We start from the raw sequence: 21,214 nt of genomic DNA, 5'->3' as shown, positions 1-21,214 counted from the left end.
TAGAAGTGTTAATCAGCCTGAAGCTCATTTCAACTCAAACCACTCATTAGACTCAGAAGCTGAGCAGCAGGTTGTGTTTCACAGACTGAGTCAAAGATATGAATAAGGAGTAAAACACCCCCAGGTACCGGATGAGGCATTCTCAGGCTACAGGTCATGTAAGTGAAGTCATGTTGAGAACAAGTCATTTATACCTCCTAGGGTGTAATCCCATGATGAAATACTTAGATTAAATCTTAGACTATTATCCCAGTGTATCAAATCTGTCTGCTCTCAGCAAAGATGTCTGAAGATCCTGTTTAAACCAGCTCATTTATCCAATCAAGACAGGAGAAACAAAAACATGACAGAGCTCCTCTCATGACTCTTGGGGATCCTGCTGTGCAGGGCCAGGAATTGGACTTGATGATCCTTGTAGGCCCTTCCAACTCAGCTTATTCTGATTCTTTAAGTGCTTGCCTTGAAGATATCTTTCCATCTCAATGCCTGGTCCTTATCCTTGATCTCTCTCAACTCCTTCTTCTCCCCAAAGTTTTGCACACGGAGCAAGTGGCCTGCTGTGGAAGGCCACTCATGACACCAGGAAATACAAAAAAGTGAGCCCAGCAATCCTTTATCTGATTTATCTGAAGTATTTGCTGAGAGGATTATGTGTGGAGTCACTTCTTTCCTGACAATTAACTTCCATGGAGTTGTGCTGTCATGGCATTTCACTGTCTGCATTCAACCTCTCACAGGCACTGGAAGTCACTCATAAACTACTCAGTTACTGAGTCCTAGGTTTCAACCAAAAATATTCGTCCATTTAATATTTCACTACCAATGTGCTACTTCTGTGCTGGCTTCAATCAAGCTGTAAAGTACTTGTGATATCAAACATAAGTCTTACATTGCTGCAGTTCAAAATTATGCCCCAATTTTACTTATGCCTATTTTTACCTAAGTCCAAGCAAGCCAGCACAGGCAGTATATGAGCTTTGGTCATTCAAGAAAAGAGTTTACATACATCTCAAATCAAAGGTGCAGAACTAAGTAATTTCAAGTAGAAGACTGTTCAAACTTAAGTCTTCATGACACTCTTACAGAAGCATTACATAGAGGCAAGCAGATTGTGGGCAGTTTTAATACAGCAGTAGACTTGGTCCAAGAATCAATACAGTGTCTTAAAAATAAAAGAAAAGTTTTATTTTGCATAAGAACAGTAGCCCAACACTCACACAACAAATTTTCCTATGTGTCTTACCATCCTTTGCTTAAGTCTCTAAATCAAGCAAACTGAGGCTGTCATGAGCACAGGATGAGAGACCTCACATCACAAACATTTGTATGTTAACATCCCACCTGATGAGGTGAAAGCAAAGCACTGAGGAACCTCACAGAGCTCATACACTCTCCAGTTTTTATCTCTTCTCTTGCCATCTAACCTGAGCCAACAGTGTTCCCTGCTCACCTGTCCTAGACGCTCACTCCCACACTGAGCAAATCTTTTCAGACCCTGAGTCTTCTTCTGCTGCTAATTCAGCACCCACGCTGACACAGCCATGGTGAGCAGGTCTGAGCAACCCACAGGACTCGAGAGCAAGTAGAAAAAACTTCTGACAGAGCAGCTCCCTGATCTGTGTGGCCATGTGTCCAACTGGTGTTCTTGGAGTGGTTCTGGAGCAAACTAGGAACGGAAAGGGAAGTGGGAAGGATTCCTAAATTGGTATTTTAAAGCAAGGTTGCCCTTTCCACTATTCCTATCTGCCAATCCAAACCATCAGCTGCTTATAGTAGTCAGAAGAAGATAATTGGTAACCCTGACATTAAATAAAATAAATAAGGAGATCTCAATTTGAAACTTACTCACCTGAAGCCTGAATCCACTTCAAGACAGCCATAAGCATGAGTCTACAAGCAAATGAACAGTAAGGCCACTCTTTGCCTCTCTTGTTTAAAGCAGGGCAGCTACGAAGAACACAAAGTCTCATGGATGACTTTATGGATGTTTTCCTGCAACTAGTAATTGTTATGAATCCTAGCTAATATGTCTGGAACACATTACTTACTCAGAGAACAAAATGTTGGACAGAAGTGCTGATACTGTGTTTTCTCCTTTGACTTCACACTTACAAATCCTTATAGCCAGCAAATATACATAGTCCAAATATCCAGAAACACTATTAACACCAGAAAATCTAAGTCTCTATGACTCACTCTGAGTAAGTGCCAGGATGGATCATTTTTCTTTGCCCACCTAAACATAGCTCTTACATATAAAGGGTTGTGACTTCATCTAATGACTGAACAGCAAAGGCTTCCAGCCTCTGATCAGAAGAGAAATGCCAAACATTTGCATATACAGGAGCTTTTTTTTAACTTCATAGCTCTTTCAGTCCCTTTCAGAGTTCCTCTGATCTGAACACTCACCTCTTATCTGGCACACTATGCTGTAAATGAGCATGCAGTCATCAAATCTGTCCTTTTGAGCTCTGATGTACTTCAAGACAACCATTTCTTGGCTACTTTTTAAAGGAACTTAACCTACCCAGCTTTTCTACAGCTTCAACATGCCATTCCCACCTCTGCAAGATCTCCATCTGGACGGGTCACTGTTCAGATGCACACAGCAATCAGGAGCCCTGAGGAAGGCTTGGTACAGATTCCTGCAGTCCAACCCTGCTGGCACTGCCTGGCCCTTCACTGCACAGCTCGCAGCTGCTCAGGGCAGCAGCACGTTTGTGTCTGTTTGCCCTTCACAGACACGTGCACACACACACATCACACACACATCACACACACATCACACACACATCACACACACATCACACACACATCACACACACATCACACACACATCACACACACATCACACACACATCACACACACACATCTACCTGATCACCACTCCTCCAAAACCCTCGGCAGAAGGCAAGGGTAGATTTACATCTTATTTCATATTTACCTTTGTCAGCATGTGTGGTCACTTCAGTTAGCCCTTATTGCTCCGAATAAGCAAAAAGACCCTTATCCTTTCTAGAAATGCCAACAAGAGGGGGGAATAAAAAAAAATCAAAGTTGTCCACACATCAAATACAAACAATTTTTGCAAACAGATGTTTCTTCCAAAAGTGTTCTGATTGACTAATGTTTTGGGTACAAAACCACTCTAGTCAGTTGAAGCACAATTCTAGATGATTGCTATATAAGCAGAATTGACCATGAAAAAACTTCTAATGGTTTTGTTCATTCTCAGTACAGCTGGTTCACTGAAAATGCAATGTTGATTTTTTGCAGAGCTACAGTTTCCAATAATTCCACATATAAACTGACAATGCATTTTGACAATGTCCAAACTGCATCTGTCACAATTACATTTGCAGCATACCTTTACATATCTGTGTACTGATAAACAGAGTATTTCAGTATGTAGAGCACTATAACCAAAACATATTCTGTGCTATTTTTTAAAGTTTAGTTTAAGGAATGGAAGTAAAAAAAGAAATGGGAAACTTCAGCCTGAGAATTTGGTATTTAAATCTGTAATGCAGACTTTAAAGACCTGAGTTAATTTTACAGATATGAAATGAAGTTTCCCATTCTAAAACTCAACCTTCATCTATAAACACAAAGTTTCCTTACTTGCCATGCCAACCCTTACTATCCAATCAGAATGAAGGGAGGGGGGCTGAGCTGTGTTTTCAGAGTGTACAACTGTGTACAATTCACACAGCTTTTGCTGAGCTAACTCAGGGATTTAGCATATGGTTTTTGTTTGAAACAGGTTAGGAAAAACTAATTCTAGGGCATGCAGTAAGCTTTATTTGCTTCAGCTTTAAGTTGCTGAGAATTACCAACATTAAAGCCCCGAGTCTGCTTTTCAAATGAATTATATGCTCTTGATGTTTGACTAAAATAAGAAATATATCATTCAAGGTTAGCTTTATTCACTAAGGAAAAGGAGCTGCTTCTCTTCCCAATGAAGAGGCAAAAAAGTGAAATCCAGTGCTGCTGGAGCAATAATTGTGTTGTTCAGCTCCAGTTGCCTGTGTTAAAACATCTGGCAGGGTTTTTTTATTGGAACTGAAGGCAGGCAGGTGTTACAATGACTGACACCAAAGCCAAGTGAACCCAGGTCCCAACTCCCAGACCTAGCTTTTGGTTAGCCTTACCAAAGCCTAGACACTGCTGGAATGCCAACAGCTGCCTGAAATGCTGCTTTCAGTAGGATTTCACCTTGCTTTCAGGGCCAGTTGCCACTTAATGGAAAATGACATTGAAATACTGTCCATTTTTCACTCTAATACAAACAGTTGGGACAATTATTTTCTAAGAGTTGAAGAGTTATTCTAGCTGTCTCTGAAGCTTAACTGGGCTTCTTGTCAGAAAGGGCAAGATTGAAAAAGTCACATGTGAAGCACATATGACTTGCATATTCTCTAGATCATTTGGTGCAACTGTTTTGAAACAGTAATCCACACTCCTTCATCCTTCCACAGAGAGCTGATGGGAGACAGTGCTACCTTTGTTTTATTTAAGGGAATAGACAGTAATTTTGTCTCAATCTAAGGCTAATATAACAGAGCAAGAATGAAATCATGCACATCTTTGCTGACTGCCAAGAGATTTACAGGTATAAGCCATAAGAAGCACATTTGGCAGTCATTAACTTCACAGAAATATTATTTACTTCTCACAGTACTTTGGCACACAATCTCTGGACTAACACCTGAATGCAGTCCCTTTGTAAGAGATACTGGTAACAGCAGGGAATTTTTGCTGTCAAATGGCTCAGTTCTGTCAGGAAATTGCACACTTCCTTCATAATGGTCTGATGGAGGCTCAAGTTGCTTTAGAAATGTATCTGGCCTTAAATATTACAACATATGATGCTTGATGTCCAAGTTCCTTGGGATGATTTTTTGTGTACATGAAGAGATACATGCCTGGAAAGCCATTATTTTTAATCTGGGTTGTTAAAAACTGACTTTACAGATTTTTTTTAAACTCTGAAAACTGGCATCATTAGAGCAGAGATACCATTCCATCAAACTAAATCATCAAAGAGTTAATGCATAATTGCTGTACCCTCTCTACTGAAAGACTCCCTTCAACACACCACCATGTGAATCAGTGACATCAGAAGCATTTTTACCACCAGTTACCCAATGCATTCTTATCTGCTTAAGGCAGACTCCAAGTAGGACATGTTTTGCTCATTAAAAATCACGGCCTTCCAATGTGTCTATTAACTCTAAAGTGTCTAGTTAGGAATATAGCAAAAGCAGGGGTTTACCAAGGTGAGACCATTTTGCACAATAATTCCTTTGCAAGCTCACTGTTCCCCTGCAGTAGTCAAATGGAGGCTTCTCCAACCAGAAAAAGACAGAACCTTTTGCATTCAGCAAGAAAAATACACTGCAGACTGCAAGGCCTCTGCAAAGTGAATAATCTCAGCCACCCTTTTACTGCAAACTATTCCACAGCTTTTGCCTCTTGAAAATTACAGTGAAGTTTCCATCCACAACAGCCAACACACTGGGGAGCAAACATGAACTCAAACAATGGCAATTTAAACTAAACAAGCTTGTGCAATTTTTTCCTCTGCACATTAAATTAAAGGTTTCATAGACACCTGATCTTGTGAGCTTGTTCTTAGAAAGTAAAACAACAATGTTGCATTAAAAACCCTCAAAACCACAAACCACAAATTCCACACATTCTTAATCACCTTTTGCATAAACGAATGTACTAAACTATATACAGCTTTCAAACCACTTCATCAACATAGAGACAAGAGAAACCTCAGCCCATACTGTGTTATGATGTGTAAGACAAACACTTTCCAAACAGAAAACTGGCAAAAGTTTGCAATGACCTGTCTAAATTGGCCACAAATGGCTCAGCCCCACCATCTCTGAGTCTACCTGGACCCACTGTGAAGGAGCAATGTGCACTACAGTTTTCCTTTTCCTCTACTAGAGAGTTCTGGGGAGTTCTGTGTACAGTTATAATGTAATCTTTCTTTGTATAAAAAAGTAAACAAAGATAAAGATAGATTAAAACTGCTTTTGGCCCCCATACCTTTATCCCATATAAAGTATCAAATACAAAGAATTTAGCAAACAAATATGAAGTGCACAGCTATAGTCCTGCCGAATAAAGCTCAGAGAAATCTCAAATCCTCTTTCCTACTGGAAATTTTTGCCAAAAATATCATTTAGCAACGCAGTCAAGACAAAACAACATGGGAAAAGCAGAATTAACTTTTAAACTGAGGTAGGGAAGAAATTTACCTGTTTTAACAAGTTTAAACTTCTGCTGCACAAAGATAAGCTGATATTGTTACTTTTCATCAATCAAAATGTTTCCTGCTTTTCACCCTTAGTGCACTTAAGTCTGAAATTCAAGTTAAGAACTTCTGCACACTGTGGTATCTAACTTCCATATCTGATGTCTCTGTAGTCTGTTTTAAGACTTTAAGACATTGACACTTTCTAGCAGGTTTACAGGAACACAACAGGCATATTAAAATGGTAGAGCAATTTATAGCAACTTGCTTTTTAAAATATAATTATCAAAGGAAAAGAAAATCAGATCATATAAAAAATTATGCTTATTAAAAATACTCATTTTATTGGAAGCAATGCAAAAACATTTAGAAGTCAGTATGACACTGAAGCACACATCTGTTATACAATACAAAAGTTAAGAAGATGTCTGAAGGAGTATATTTATCAAGCAGTTTCTTCCTAAACCTCACTGCTTCTGCAGGTAAAAGGATTAAATCTCCTATAAAACATGCAGATACAGGTGATTATTTAAATATATATCTAACAAAGTCTGTGAGAGAAAGATATATATGGGGAGTTTATTCCACTCTATGGGGGAGTTTATTCCAATACAATATTCCTATCACTAAACTCATAAAGTGGTTTTAAAATAGTAATGCTCCAGACATGTTCTCTCTTCTGGTATTCCCAGGGCTAAATCAAAGGTTTATGTAATTCAGAATAAAAATTCTAGATCCATTTGACAGAGAAATACAGATTTATAATCCAAATAAAATGGAAGATGGCCTTAAATTGCTAGTTCCTGAAAGGGAAATTGAGAAGCAGAAATTTTTTGGCAAGGACACTATTCTTGTGTTTCTGGTGATTAAAATACAGCACCTGGAATATCCTTGAAGCAAGGAAACTTGCCTTCCCATCCCCCTGTCTCTTATGCTCCCCCGCTTTAAGCAGGCTGGAATAAACCCACTGCATTTCAACCTGACAATGCTGGAAATTTTCTCAAACAAATGGCTGAAGGAACTGCAAGCAAAGACATTGCTGCAGGAGAAGAAGGTAAAACAGTGCCAGTAACTTCTACCTGCAGTGTCTTGGTAATGTTTAAAACTAAGAGAATGGAAAAGTGGAGGAAGTTTTCCTCGGAATGCTCCAAGTCTCAAAATAGAGCACAGTTATCCAATGCAACAGTACCCCCATGTATTTATAGAACTTTTTAAACACAAGACAAAATTACCACTGAAAAGTTTTGTTATTATAGAAGTGTTCTTACAGCCATTTGTAGTATTGTGACTAAGGTTAACATAATAAAACTGACAAAGAGAAACACATCACACAAACCAACCAGCAACAGGACTTTCCATTCATAGCAGAATGAACTCATCTTCTAAGCAAAACCACGAGAATAAAAACACAAAATGCCTTAAGGAAGGCTGAAGGACTGGCATGCACAGGCTGGAATAAACCCACTCACATTTCAACCTGACAATGCTGTGAATATTCTCAAACAACTGGCTCGAGCAACTGCGTGCAAGCTCCCCGAGTGAGGTGCTACTTACTTCAGAATCCTGTAAAAAATCCACTTGTCTGCCTTTACACAAAGAGGACACAAAGAAGGCACAGATGCAGCAAAAGGGGTCAAAGTCTTCTCAAAATAGTTACTGATAATGCCTGTAGCTCTCTTTGGTCAAGTACTTCATAATTCTTGTTTTAAAGAAGTTTCTCGCGTCAGCTAAGCTTCTTTTCCCAAGGACCTAACACTCACCCACTTAGAAAACAGAAAAGTGACTTCACAAAAGTTACCAAATATCAACATGCATGGCTGGCAAGTACATGTGCAGTCAAGATGATTCAGATAAGTCAGATAAATTTAGAACAGCGCTTTCCTAAAAGCATGCGTTCACCAAATGCAGTAAATATGCAGGAGCTATATCCAAGTGCTGATTCCAAACATCAGAGGAAAAAATTTATTAGTGAAAATCTCCTTTTAAGAGTTCGCTGCCATCTGAAGTCCTCAACAGTGTTATTCCTTGATCTGCCTTTAGTATTTCCATCCATCACTGGATTTATCCACATAAAAAGCTATAGGCTCTCCAACCTCTGAAGACTAAGCCAAATGCAGTGTGGCAACTTCACATAGGACCAGCCTTTTATGGTTGGAACAGTGGAGCTTTGATACAGCTAATCTACCATAAATAGCTCTTGAAACTCAGAAGGATCAAATCAGCTGTTGCAACAGTCCCAGCCTGTAGCTGCTTCAAATCCAATTATATTGTCAACTCTGTCTTGCAGCTCTCCCTTTTATTCCCTCTGTCCAAAACATTTCAGTCCTCCTCCTGACAGAAATTAGAAGCTGCTAAAGCAAACACAGCAAAATCAAACCCATTAAATAAATTTTGAAACAGATGCACCATTATTCTTACAATTACCTTAAGGAAGACAAGTTTTATTCTCTTAAAAAACAGCTTAAAGTATTTGATCCCCATAAAGAAGTTATCAGCCCTGACTTATAAAGCAAACACATAATTCGAAATAAGTAAACAGTTCCAAGAGCAGCAAGCACAGTTTTAAAAGGTGGTAAAACTAAGCAGATAAACTCAATGGAGCACTATCCATGTCCCAGATTAAGGCATAAGGCACTGAATTACTTGCATATTTTTCTGTACCCTAAATACACTTGAGAAGTACTAGAATACCCTGTTATAAATCCTTGAATTACAATGTTTCCTTTCAGGTAGCTAGAACCATTTTCCCACAAAGAAGCTGAGAACTATAATTTAAGAATTCTCGCAGAATTAAAAGCTTCCAAAATATATGTTTACTAACCATATGAGTTGTTATAACTGAAAATTACCACTAGGACTACAAGAGCATAGTAATTACTGAGAAACCAGTGCAGTGGCATTGAAAAAAAGCAGGTTTGGATCCAACAAAACATTGGTGAGCAGTATTATCTTCATGGTTCACCTCACAGTGCAAAGAAAGAGTGCACAATGCGAGCACATAAGTATATGCAAATAAAAGGTATTTATTCAAACATATATTATTAACATCCCACCAATCTTTTCAAAACATTACATCTGAAAACATCCATTACTCCAGTGCAGCACAGGAACTCTGGTACTTCAAAGGGGAAGAAGTGTCTTGTGGGCAAAATCTGTATCTCTATCTCCCACAAGCACGTAAATTCTGAATGTAAATAGCCAGGGCATCCTCCTAAAACACTGGGCAGAACATCTACATCTAGGCATCCACCCTTCTTATTCAAGCAAGGCTAGAAGAGGATTGCCAATTCCTAGTATGCAAACTGCTTTAAGGGCCTCTAGAAGCTACTCAAATGGAAGGGCCAAAATATTAAAATTATCATCTTCCACTTAATGGAAAATTGTCAGCCACACACCATCTTATTCGTCTTTGTGCTTGTGTTAAATTTTATCATCTCAGTTAAAGGGCCTGGGCTTTAACTGATTTGTAAAGCATGTAACATACCTTGAACACAAAAAGAGTCACTAGTTATCTACAAAAACAATAACACAACAGCCTCAATTAAGTGTACTTGGGTGAAATGAACTGGTTTGCTGTCTCCTGTACACTGTGCATGAAGAACCCAGCTGGGTCACCTTCTGGAAGTCTCAGTAAAATCAAAGAGCTATACAAAGGCACACAGAGTTTTCCTTTTAGGACCTAGCAAATGCCCAACTGAATCAATTCAGATACACGGGAGACAGTGAGCTTTTCATTAGCATGGAGTAAACTCAGCATGTGACAAGCAGATAAAACAGACCATCAAAATCAGCCTGAGTAAGTTTACCACTTTGAATAGAGCTTGTAGAACATGTCACATTATGCTTCTGCATTGTGGTGAAAAAAAAGTAGCTGAACCAACTGCTGACAAAAGTTCAACAGAGCTCTTAAAAATGCAGAAGGCATGCTTGCAGCTGGCACAGAGAAAGAGCAGCCGAGAGCATTCTGCCACAGCACAACCACTGCTGCTTTATGCCCTATCCATAACCATTAAAATCCATGGTCTTTTATTACTGTGGAATTTGAAGGATGCAAGTTATGACATGGAAACACACCCCCTCTCTAGAAGCAAGACAGGGATTGCTTGTTTCTTTTATAGAAACCACTCTACATTCACTCTCCATATCACACAAGAAACTATGTTGAAGATTTCATGTTTGTACCTAATTAAAAAAATAAAAATGCTGCATGTGCTTTTTCATAGAACATAGGCTTCCTTGACTACAAGCACATAAAACAGAGCTGCCTATTATACAAATATAGCAGTTTCTTCCTCTTCCTCCCCAAAACAAAACTTCTGTAAACATAGAGGCAGCCACAGACAATCGATTAGTTAACCACCATCCCTTTACAAGAAGCCTAACATCTAGAATGTATCTTCCAGACACTATCAGCTCTATCATCAAAGACAGTCAAATATCACACACTTCTCAGGCCACAGGTTCTGTCCCAAAGAAGACAGAAGTACAAATTAACAGACACACTTTTGATTCTGAGGTCTTGCTTTGCAGGAGAGGCTATGTGCTTCAAGGAGTAACAGTCAAGAAATAACACCAGGGTAACACACAGTGAAGTGCACACAGCGTGCAAAGTCTGGATTAAGCATTCTCTTATTTAACAATTCAGCTTCCCAGTTTACAGATAGCTTCTTTTCAGCTGGTGGGGGGGAGGGGAAAAAGAGACTTCCCAGAAAAAAAAAAAACCTAGACAAATTTAATAAAAAGCGACTTACCAGCATCCATTGTTAGAATCATGACCCCACTTCTGTGTCCCAGGAAGCAGGAAGCCTTACCCATCCAGTGTATGCGAATGACTCAGAAGGACAGCATGGCTTTGTTTCAGCTTATATCTTCTGGCTCATTCACCCCTCCTCCCTTTCGTGGGATAAAAGTGTTGCCTGTGCCTGGCCATCCCCATTGGCTCAGCTAGGGGAACCTACCCATTTAGCACATTCAAGTTTCTGTGAGAGCCTAAAATGACTCACAGAGGATTTTCTACTTATCTTAAAAACATGCCAAACACCAATAAGGTTTAGAAAAAAAACAAAACCCAAACCCAACACAAACACTTTCTGTCTTTCTGGGAGAAGAAATCCTTCATTCTTTCACTATCAGACACAAATTACAGTGATGCTATTGCCACGGGGATGAACAGTTCCTGCCCTCTGAATTGAGGAAAAGGTGGTAAATCAGAGAGAACAGTCCCACAGTCTTCAGTAATCCCCAGTTCAGCTGCATTGTCTGTCCATGGGAATAAAGCCACATGTTTTGTGTCAAAGCCCATGCCCCCCAACCCAGCTTATCTTTAATGCAAACTGTATATAATCCCAAAATTAAGCATCTCCTGGTTTGCCAGGGAGGATTTCCTCTTCCATTTTATTTTTAAGTAGGCAGAACAGTAAGAGATTATTGTCTTACTGAATACACACACCCAGACTCTACAGATTTAACTCTGCAGCGAGGAAAATTAAGTAATATTTTCCTAATCTCCAGGATTCTCTAGGTGTAATAATTGGTACAATCTAGGCTCTGCCTGAAGAATTTGGAAATCTGTTACAATCTACTTGTGAGCCTCCTCTCTAGTGAGAGAACAGCATTAAAAAAAAAAATCTATCTGGTCAAGAAATATCACAACGCGTTGTTAATTTTGATCAAACCACAGGACAGCCTGAAAAGTGCATCTGGGTGAGCAGCTGTAGGGGGAAAGAATTTGTTTCTTCCTATACTGCAAAATCCTTAATAACTGGCAGTGAGACCCCCAGAGGGAGGTGCTGTGTCCTGGCACCATAAACTGTCAACAGATTTGATATCTGTCCTTAGGGATTCAGCGAGCACAGAGGATGAAACACTGGTGTTCCTTGCCTCTGATAAGAACCACCTTTTCTAAATAAAGCGTGGACATATTAGGCCACTGTCTCACCACATTACTCACCAGCAGATAACCTAAGATTCATAACTCTGCGATACAACCACAAGTGTATTTTGGAAGTGTTGCTTGTGGTTGTTGAAATAAACAGAGTACTCTCTCTCCTGCCTCCTTCTGTTTTTAGAAAAGGTATCAGTTGCAAGTCACAAACACCAAGGTTTGTAGACGCTGCTAATCAAGTCAGAATCCACAATTCAAAGAAATTAGCAAAAGCAGTACAATTGAATCATCACTTCTCAGATTTCTTGACACTCTCTTGCTTTGCAGCGTGGCTTTACAGTAACACACTTGAGTCAATGGTTTGGGGGAAAACAAATTCTAAAGATTGAAAATTTCTGATGTTTTCTCTATGGTGCTGCAATAAAAATTTTGGGAAGAGGCATGAGTAATGCAGATCCCCAAAACAAAAATGAAATCTTTCAGTGAATGGAAATTAGGGACAAATGACCCAGGTGGACAGGCTGCTCCTCAAAAGCCATACTACTGAAAGAAGGGCAGTGTCAGAACTGAACGGATTAGTGTCTTCATCCAAAGTTTACAATTCTCAAATAGTCAGGACACTGACCATAATAAATACCTAAGGACATCTGGCAACAGCCCAGGCCATGTGCAGAAATACATGTTAACTTTTGGGATTGATACCAGGCATAGCTTCTTTCTTACCAATAATTACTAGGCTGAAGAAAAATGCAGCAGTAAGGAAGATGCTTTTGCACTCTTCCTATTCCCCCCTTTTTCAGCTGACACCTTCATTAAAAATTTCCAATGGTCTAAGTAAAATTCATGACAACAAAAATCAGTTTTGAGGATGCCTTTAAGTATTGCAATCCCAAAGCCTGGGAGAGACTGTATGGAGAAAGTGGCATAACACTTGTCCTTACCAACAAGGTAGAAGGCAAAGAGCTGGTAAACCTTTAAGTACACCTGAAGACCTCAGCTATCTGCACAAGACACTAGGCTAATCCAACATTAACTGCCCCATCCTCAGGTAAACTGAGCATGAGTAACACTGCCAGAGAATATCAGGCACAACAATGCCAAACAAACACATTTTAACACATCATGTGCTGTGTAAGAGCAAACCACTTTCGACAGGATGACATTTCCTGTAAGCTTGGCTTTTGCAATAAGTCCAGTGCCATTGTCCTCGAACAGTAAAATGCAGAAGTTCAAACAAACTGTTCTCAAAACAGCAACAAAAAAAAAAACCCCAACTGCTGGGTCAGCAATTGGATTCTGAGGTACTGCATGCGCTATTTTTTAAAACAGTGCAAGCATTAATAATTCAGCTTACAAAGTATTTGGAAAAGCAGCTGAATTGAAACCATAGTAAAGAGAAACAATCTTACTGATATCCTAGAAAATAAAAAGGAAATACATCTATTTGCCTTTATCCTCAGAAGGGAGAGGATGAAGTTTTCAGTTAGGCTAGCAAGAACATTAGCCTGAAGGGGACTGCTGCACAGACATAGGATTTACAAAACTGGGCATCCCCAATGCTCCAATTCTATTCTAGATGGCAGAAATTAAACAGTTCACTGTTCTTCTTAAGCTACATTAGCCAGCAAGAGCTGGCTGAAATTTATGTAATTAAAAATATACCAGTATTAGAATTATCATTATCATTAGGAAACACTGTCTGTTTCCTCAAATATAAGCAAGGCTGCTGAGGTGTCCAGCAAGACAGCACAAGACTTTGCACATGAAGCCTTGGCTTTGTTGACTTTGTGGAAGCTGTGCAATACAGACAGCACATGATAAATGGTATGCTGCTAAATAAATTAAAAAAACACAAATACCTGTCCATAAACTGTTCCTATTGTAATGTTATGAAAAGAGGGTATAAGTGACTCATATGATTGTGAACATTTCCCAGCCTCTAAAGTCAACTGGCCATTCCTCCAGGGAGATGCAACTCCAGCAATGAAGCAGAAAGCTGGTCATGACCTCCAGAAATTACCATTTTTTCCCCATAATTTTTCAGTCTAATAATCTGAAGTCCATGTAATTGATTAATGAATATGTATCATAAGGCAGTGGGAGGTACAGTAAATACTGCACAGTATTCCAAAATGCTGTGGAAAAACATGAACACATTCACCTGAAGACTACATCCAAAAAGCCCACGGCTTAGTTATCTGACAAGGTCCAGCTATGACACATCAAGTGTGTATATTGCATACTGTTAACAAACTCTAGTTCTGTAGATTCTCTACTAAAATAAACCTCTGTTTTGTTGCTGATTTTTTAAAAATACAGCAGAATACTCACTCACATGATTGAATAGCATCATCTTCTGAAGCTTACAACCATTTTATGATGGTATGTACTAAGAAACAAGTTCAGCAAGAAATTGTCTGAAGGCTTGACATGAGTCTTTGTTGAAAGAAGTTAAGTCAATATTACCCTTAAAAAGTTAAATTCCCATGACTGTTCACACAGTTTTCAGTACCTGCATTAGTCTTGCAAGAACACGCTACTTCTGCTCACCTTTGTTCAATTATTCACTGCATGGAAAGTATGCAGCTAATAACTGTGATGTGATGTGCTTGCTCTAACATTTCTTTGCTAACATCGCTCTAACATGCTTTGCTCTTAAGTTGGAGGAGACTTTATTCATATGCTTTAATCCTGAATTGTCAAGATTCAGTTCATGTTTTCCATGATCATGCTCCAAGCTCAAATCTTCAAGAATCGAGGTTAAGTTTTCCTTTTCTACTGCAAGGCCTTACAACTTTTCAGGCTTTCTAGCACATGTAAGAGTAAGCAGTGTTCTCAGTCTCTCACTTTCCTTCTTTTTAAGAAAGATGTAAAACCAGCAGAAGATGATTTCATTCAAACTTCTGCTCTTTACACGGTGTCCTCTCAGACCTGAGGCTATGACAAGCTGCAAGGAAAGCAGCTCTCACCTAATTCCGAAGCAACAACTGAAATGGTGCCTTTCCTACCTCTGAGACAAAACTTAGGCTACATGTGGCAAGAGAAGTAATAGGATGACAGATCTTGCCTGGCAATTATGACCAGAATTAAACATCAGTTCTGTTTTAGGAAGGTTAAAAGATAGATCAACTATATACTTGTTTTGCTGATTCAAAACCACTGAGACATTTCTGATCAGGTCCAAGAAATCTCTCCAGTACGCAAAAATTATACAAGTAACAAAAATGTTACTTTCTCCAGTAACAAAAATTGCACAATTCTCCAAGAGCAAGATTACTCCCACATTTCACAGAAATTTTGCAAGGTTTGCTTTCGTGGGACCAACAGAACTGCTATGCACTTGGACACTCAGAAAGGTCTCTCTTTTTCCTGGTTTGTGTTCACATAGAAATGCTTTTCCATAGTTAAGAATTGAAAAAACAAACTGAATCAAATCTACATTGTAAATATTTAATCAAAAGTCTGCAACATGAAGAGTGTTCAACATGAAAGAAAGCAAAGATCTGTAATTAATTAAAATATTACATTTGAAGGAATTGTAGGTGATCTAGAATGGTTGAAGCTACTCTATTAAACAATATTTGGAAGAAAGAATAGTAGAAAGGCTGGAACAGGAGGTCCATCTTAGCTGCCTGCTGCCTCCCAGTGAATTCTGAGAAGTTTCAGGAACTCTTTATTGCTACTTCCTTATTGAATAAATTTCTTCCCAAGGCAGCATTAGCACCTCCTAGGTATTTAAATACGAATCAGCTTTTCTGAGGGTCCTATGGGCTACTCTGGAATCTTAACTCTAATATCACTGCATTTTATTAAAGTACATATGCACTAGAAGGCACACACAGATTCTTCTTTAAATGTTTGATACAAACACCCCCAGAAAAAAAAAACAAACAAAAAAAACAACCAACAAGCCATAGTTCTTGGTTCAGATCTGCATATATTTCTCAGCAAAGGTTTACCTTAAATCCCAGCCATCCAGGCCTGACCCTCAAGGTACAGCTGCATCACCTTGTCCAAGTGGCTCACAGTCCAAAGGCAGTCCTCCTTCTACAAGAAACAAACACAGCAAAGCATGGGTAAGAACCACAGTGCATCCCAGGCTAAGCAACCATTTCAGAACTAGCAGGCAGATGCACAGGGGGATGAACTGACTGACTGCAAGGGCTGAGGCACCTTGGAGCATATTGCTACCTTGCCCATTCATATAGACAAGAACTGAACTTTCCCTTAGCCACCCCTCAGGAAAGTCCTTATTATTATATATTCAGTCTTTCAATAGGGTCAAGCAGCACTGGAGATAATAACAAAACCAGAAGCATCTACCAAAATACTATTACCATTAAAATCCTTAATTTTAAACATCATTGGTTGCAAATGAAAAATTCATTTCTCTTTCTGGAACCACAGCAACCAGGAGATAGACCCAAGACTTCTAGTGTAGAGCACTTGACCTATCAAGCAGTTCTGCAAACAACACTGCCACATGGCCTGATTTCTGATCCTCACACCTTAAACCACAACTGGTTTTATTTTATTCTTTGGCAAACACAAAACACCTCTGGCTGTGCCTGTAACATTATCTGGAGGGTGATTCAGCCCATGTGGATACTCCTGTTATTCAAGTTAGCTTGTTTTGAACTAGCTGAATTATCCCAGCACCACATTGTCCTAAAAGATGCCAGTCCCCTGAACTCATAAAAACTTAAAATAACCAATTGCTCTGGGCCTCTTACTCTATTCTGTCTCACATGCAGTTGTCTCTTTCCACAGATTGTGAAGAGTTCTCCAGTGCAGACCTGAACTACCTGAAGCAGTTTGTGCTATTGCACAGATTATTGTCTCCCTCCTCTTAGAGCTGGTAAGTGATATAACATTTTTACTCTTGCTCAGCTCAGGCTCAGCTGACCTGCATATGTTTAGGTGCCAACTATATTGCTTTCCATTTCCCAACTGGTTTATTCAACTTTTTTTTTTTTTTAATCTATTAGGAGGTACAAAATGAAGTAATGATATCCTATGTGACTACAGCAACAACTTTCAAGAGCAGTCAGGTCACTGCTCTGCTTCCTGCAGCTGCTGAACATGTCAGATTCTAATAACAGCATCTAGAGAAGAGGTCAAAACAAAAATAATTCATTGAAAAGACAGATAAGACAGAAAATTTGCCTGAGTTGGGGAAATTCTGATTTTGGAAGACAAGCAGACCCCCAAACACAGACTGTCTTAGAATGCATAGGGACAGGTAAGACAGCAAATCAGTCTTGTCCTTAATGCTATGTAACTGTTCACAATTGAACTAAGATAGTTTTTAAAATCTACCCACGTTTATGTCTGTATTTCAGTGAAACTAGCCTAAAATTCCAAGAATATGGTCAACCACATGCTATTGTTTTCACATTTCCAACTTCCATTCCCCTCAAATGAGCACTCCTGAACTTTAGAAGGGTAAATGAGTGGGCACTTCAGCATGGTAGGAAAGGTGAAGAAAAATGATGGACAACAATGGGTAAAGTTGGAAGAAAGATAAACTCGTTTTTCCACCATCACATAATTTTTGGTTCCAAATTCCTTCTTGCTCCTTAACCGTAGGGTTGCCTGATTACTTCTGCTGTTCCTACTTTCCTCCTCATGTATCAGAATTTAAAAAACAAACAAACAAACAAAAAAACCCCAAAAAACCAAAAAAAAAAACAACCAGAAAAGAAAACATTTGAAATCCAGCTATCATTTTGGCTAACTGTTTCAGAGAGTTCCTGGAAGCAACCGTGAGGTAGGAAGAGAGGACATTTGTAATGCACTTAGACCACTGGAACACATTAAACCTGGTACACACTGCCACCGTCCCACTAATATAGTTTATTAATTCCTCCCCTTTTTTGGAAAATCCCTCCTTTTTTTGGCAAATAAAACATTTGTATATTGGAACAAGAGAGGGAATATCAGGGTGATGCAGTTTGAAGGCCTGCAGCTTTGCCTGCAGCTTTGAAGCCCGTCAAAGTCTACTCTTTTAAAAAAGAACCTTGAATAACTGGTGTGAGTTGAAATATCCTGACAGAGTCATTTGGGGCTTTTATATATACATGTATTTGCCTGTGTTCTACAGATTGTATTCTATCTATTCTATAGATCTTCGATAGTGTCAGGAGTTTTATGAGAAGTTTTGGCAAGAACACATGACAAGACAAACATAAGACCTAACAAATACAGAGCATCCAGCAGGAAACATTAAAGATTGAAATCAAAATGTGAGGGCTGGCAATTGAATTCTAATCTTTTCAAGACTGACCTTGGCTGCAACTTTTTGTGCTCTCTCTGCAGTTCATCTGAGAAATGCCTGGCAAGCCACTTGAACAGTGTGTCTGATAACCCCTGCATTTTGAGAGGTTAGAACAAAAGCAGGAAAACACACTCCAAATACTAATTTTTGTGGTTTTGATGGACTCTTTATTACACAACAGACAGCAGTACATCATGTTGGAAAGACAGACATGAAAATATCATTTGGATACTTCATCTTATGAACTAGAAAGAGGGGCTAGTGGGCAATCATCTCTGTGTAGCCACAAAAATCCATAAATTTTGATCCAAGAGAATAATAATGTTTGTTCTTCTAGACAAATATTCTTCTAGGTGCAGATAGCATCAACACTTGGACTGCTTTAACGCTTGACAGCTGAACCAAGAAAGACTGTCACTATGTGCAGCAGACATAAACCTGCTCTGCAAGAATCTGCAGTGATCTATCAGGTGGCTCACTAGGCTGGCTACAGAACACCTACAACCCTTCTTTTCTTCAAGAAAAGCCTCCTAGTTCTTGAGCTCTTATGTGCAGAACAGATTTTGATGAGTTCCACTGAAATAAATTGTGGTTGCACACCTCCAATCAGAAAAGGAAAGCAATTTTAGGACGTTTTATTTGTTGCCTGATGCCTGAAGTCATAAGGACATCAGTTTTGCAAAGCCATCACCTTTTCAGGCTCTTGCCCAAACAAATGAAGCCTAACACCACAGAGATGTCTTGATAAAGCCCCATTCTGCAAAGCCTTGGTACGTTTTCATTTCTTACAGGAAAAAAAAATACAGCCTGGAAAAACTTGGAAAAAAGGTAGAAGAGTGCAATATCTTTGCTGTGAAGTCAGGAATCCTCACAGAGAATTCAGTTAAATCAGAGTCTAGCAGCTCCTTCACACTATCTCAGCTAAGGTGTTATCCTTCTTAATGCTCCAGGGGCACGTAACACAACATACTGGGCAGCAGCCAGGTGCAAAGGAGATTTTCGAACTGCTGGTTTTCCTTTTACTATATCCCCTCCCACTTCTACCTCACCAAAAAGAAAGGCCACGAAGATATTTATTGGTCCAAGTCTCTTGAGCACTCAGAATATCACTTAAGAATAGCAAAATTCCACTCTGTGCCTGCACTTACCCTCTACATTGGTGCATGGCTGTAAACTCTTAAGATCCCACAAGCTGGTTTTTTTTCTGAGGCATTTCAGAAGAACTCTACAGAAGAGTAACAGGATACAGGCACTTTTGTTTGTAGTCAGTTCTCACAGAAAACATTTAAGAGCTCAAATCCACCCTAGCAGGATCTTTCCACCATCTTAAATTGTCATTTGGGATGTAACCTGCCCCAGTCAGCAGGACTCTCTTTCACTGCATTTCCCTCCCATTTCACATCACATAACACTGTGTTACACGTAATACATAACTCACAATGCTGTGTTTCCAACATCTATCTGCCCTACTGCCCCTGCCAATGATGTCTGCAGGAACAAACTGCTTCTGCACATTCCAGATGTTTAAAGAAATTACTTATCTGGACAACTGAAGAAGTCCTGCTGAGGAAAGAATCTCTGCAAGTATTGTGACACAATCATACTTGACTGTGCTTCCCTCAACACCCAGAAGTGAAGCCACCCACCTGGAAGTTACCAGCTCAGTGCTCAGGAAGCTGACACCTACTCTAAAAATAATAGATGCATGTGCAATTCTCCCACCATGCCCTTAAGAGGTAGAGTGCACAAGCTAAGGATGACTCCTGTAAATACCCTGGCATACAGAGATATGAACCAAAAAGTCATGGCATTGCAATGAAAGGTGAATATTTTAGATGCATGCTGGAGCAACTGTGCAAATTCATGCTTACCACGTCAAAATACTCTTATTGATATTTGCCTTATATTTGTTAGGCAAGGAGAATTAAATGTAGGAAGCTCAAAAAAGTCCTTTAGCCAAGAAAGTCACAAGACAGTTTAATGTTAAGTTTTTTCCATAGTAACAGGCTACAGTTTCTCTTAGAATCTGGTTTCAAAGTTGATGAAATAGGATTCTGCAAGAAACTCTATACCACAGCACAGAAGCTCCCATCATACACTGACCTCTAGTGTAATAAAGACTCAAAACATCAGAAGTCTCTTCAAAGACTTCGAAAAATTATCAGTTTTTTTCCCAGCATTCTGAAGAATATTTTCATGCTATAAAACAGAATGAAGTCAGAAGGGCCTCCCAGGATTATTCTCAATTGTTTAAGAAAGCTGGAGCATGGATTAAAGAAGCCTACAGAATTTAAATTGTTCTACGGATGTGAAGTTCCTGCTGTGTTTAGATAAAGTAATTTACATCAAAGCTGCTTTAACTTCTTCGAGCCCAGAGGAATTTAACACCTACACATTCTGAATGTACAGATTTTTTTCCTAACTACAGTTTCACAAAGCTAAATTAAAACAAAAACAAAAACCAAAAAAAAAAAAAAAAACCACCCCAAAAAACCAAAAAAACCCCAAAACAAACAAACAAAACCCAAAACAAAACCACACAAAAAACCAAAACACAACAAAAAACAAACAAACAAACATTTAAAGTAGAAACACTCAGGTTAGGCAAGTCCTGTGTAAGATAAATCACAGTTGGATCACCCCAGATTCTGCACCAGACTCTCCAAGTGCCTGTGGACAGGGAGGGTGACTCAGATGTGCTTCCTGTGGCCAGCACTGAAGACACAAAGTTTGCTGGAAGTGCACTACAGAAATCTGCACTGGTCCTCACTCCCTGAAGAC

The 21,214-nt window shown here is 39.2% G+C and overlaps 1 protein-coding gene across 12 annotated transcripts in view; it reads right to left on the bottom strand.

The window, feature by feature from the left end:
• The window catches only part of SVIL (supervillin), a 133,617-nt gene that overhangs the window by 89,316 nt on the left and 23,087 nt on the right, over window positions 1-21,214 (bottom strand). For 3 of the 12 annotated variants that reach the window (XM_063414563.1, XM_063414630.1, XM_063414556.1), the window contains exon 1: window positions 11,024-11,105. In XM_063414563.1, the coding sequence (XP_063270633.1) occupies window positions 11,024-11,087 (64 nt within the window). In that variant the 5' untranslated portion in view covers window positions 11,088-11,105. Of the gene's footprint in view, window positions 1-7,826; window positions 8,309-11,023; window positions 11,108-16,115; window positions 16,204-21,214 lie in introns of those variants that run through there. The other 9 variants (XM_063414572.1, XM_063414583.1, XM_063414547.1 and 6 more) reach the window with 7 other exon arrangements.

This window comes from Prinia subflava, chromosome 1 (assembly GCF_021018805.1).
Source record: "Prinia subflava isolate CZ2003 ecotype Zambia chromosome 1, Cam_Psub_1.2, whole genome shotgun sequence".
In the NCBI taxonomy this organism is placed as follows: domain Eukaryota; kingdom Metazoa; phylum Chordata; class Aves; order Passeriformes; family Cisticolidae; genus Prinia; species Prinia subflava.
This window is presented reverse-complemented; position numbering and strand designations above follow the sequence as displayed.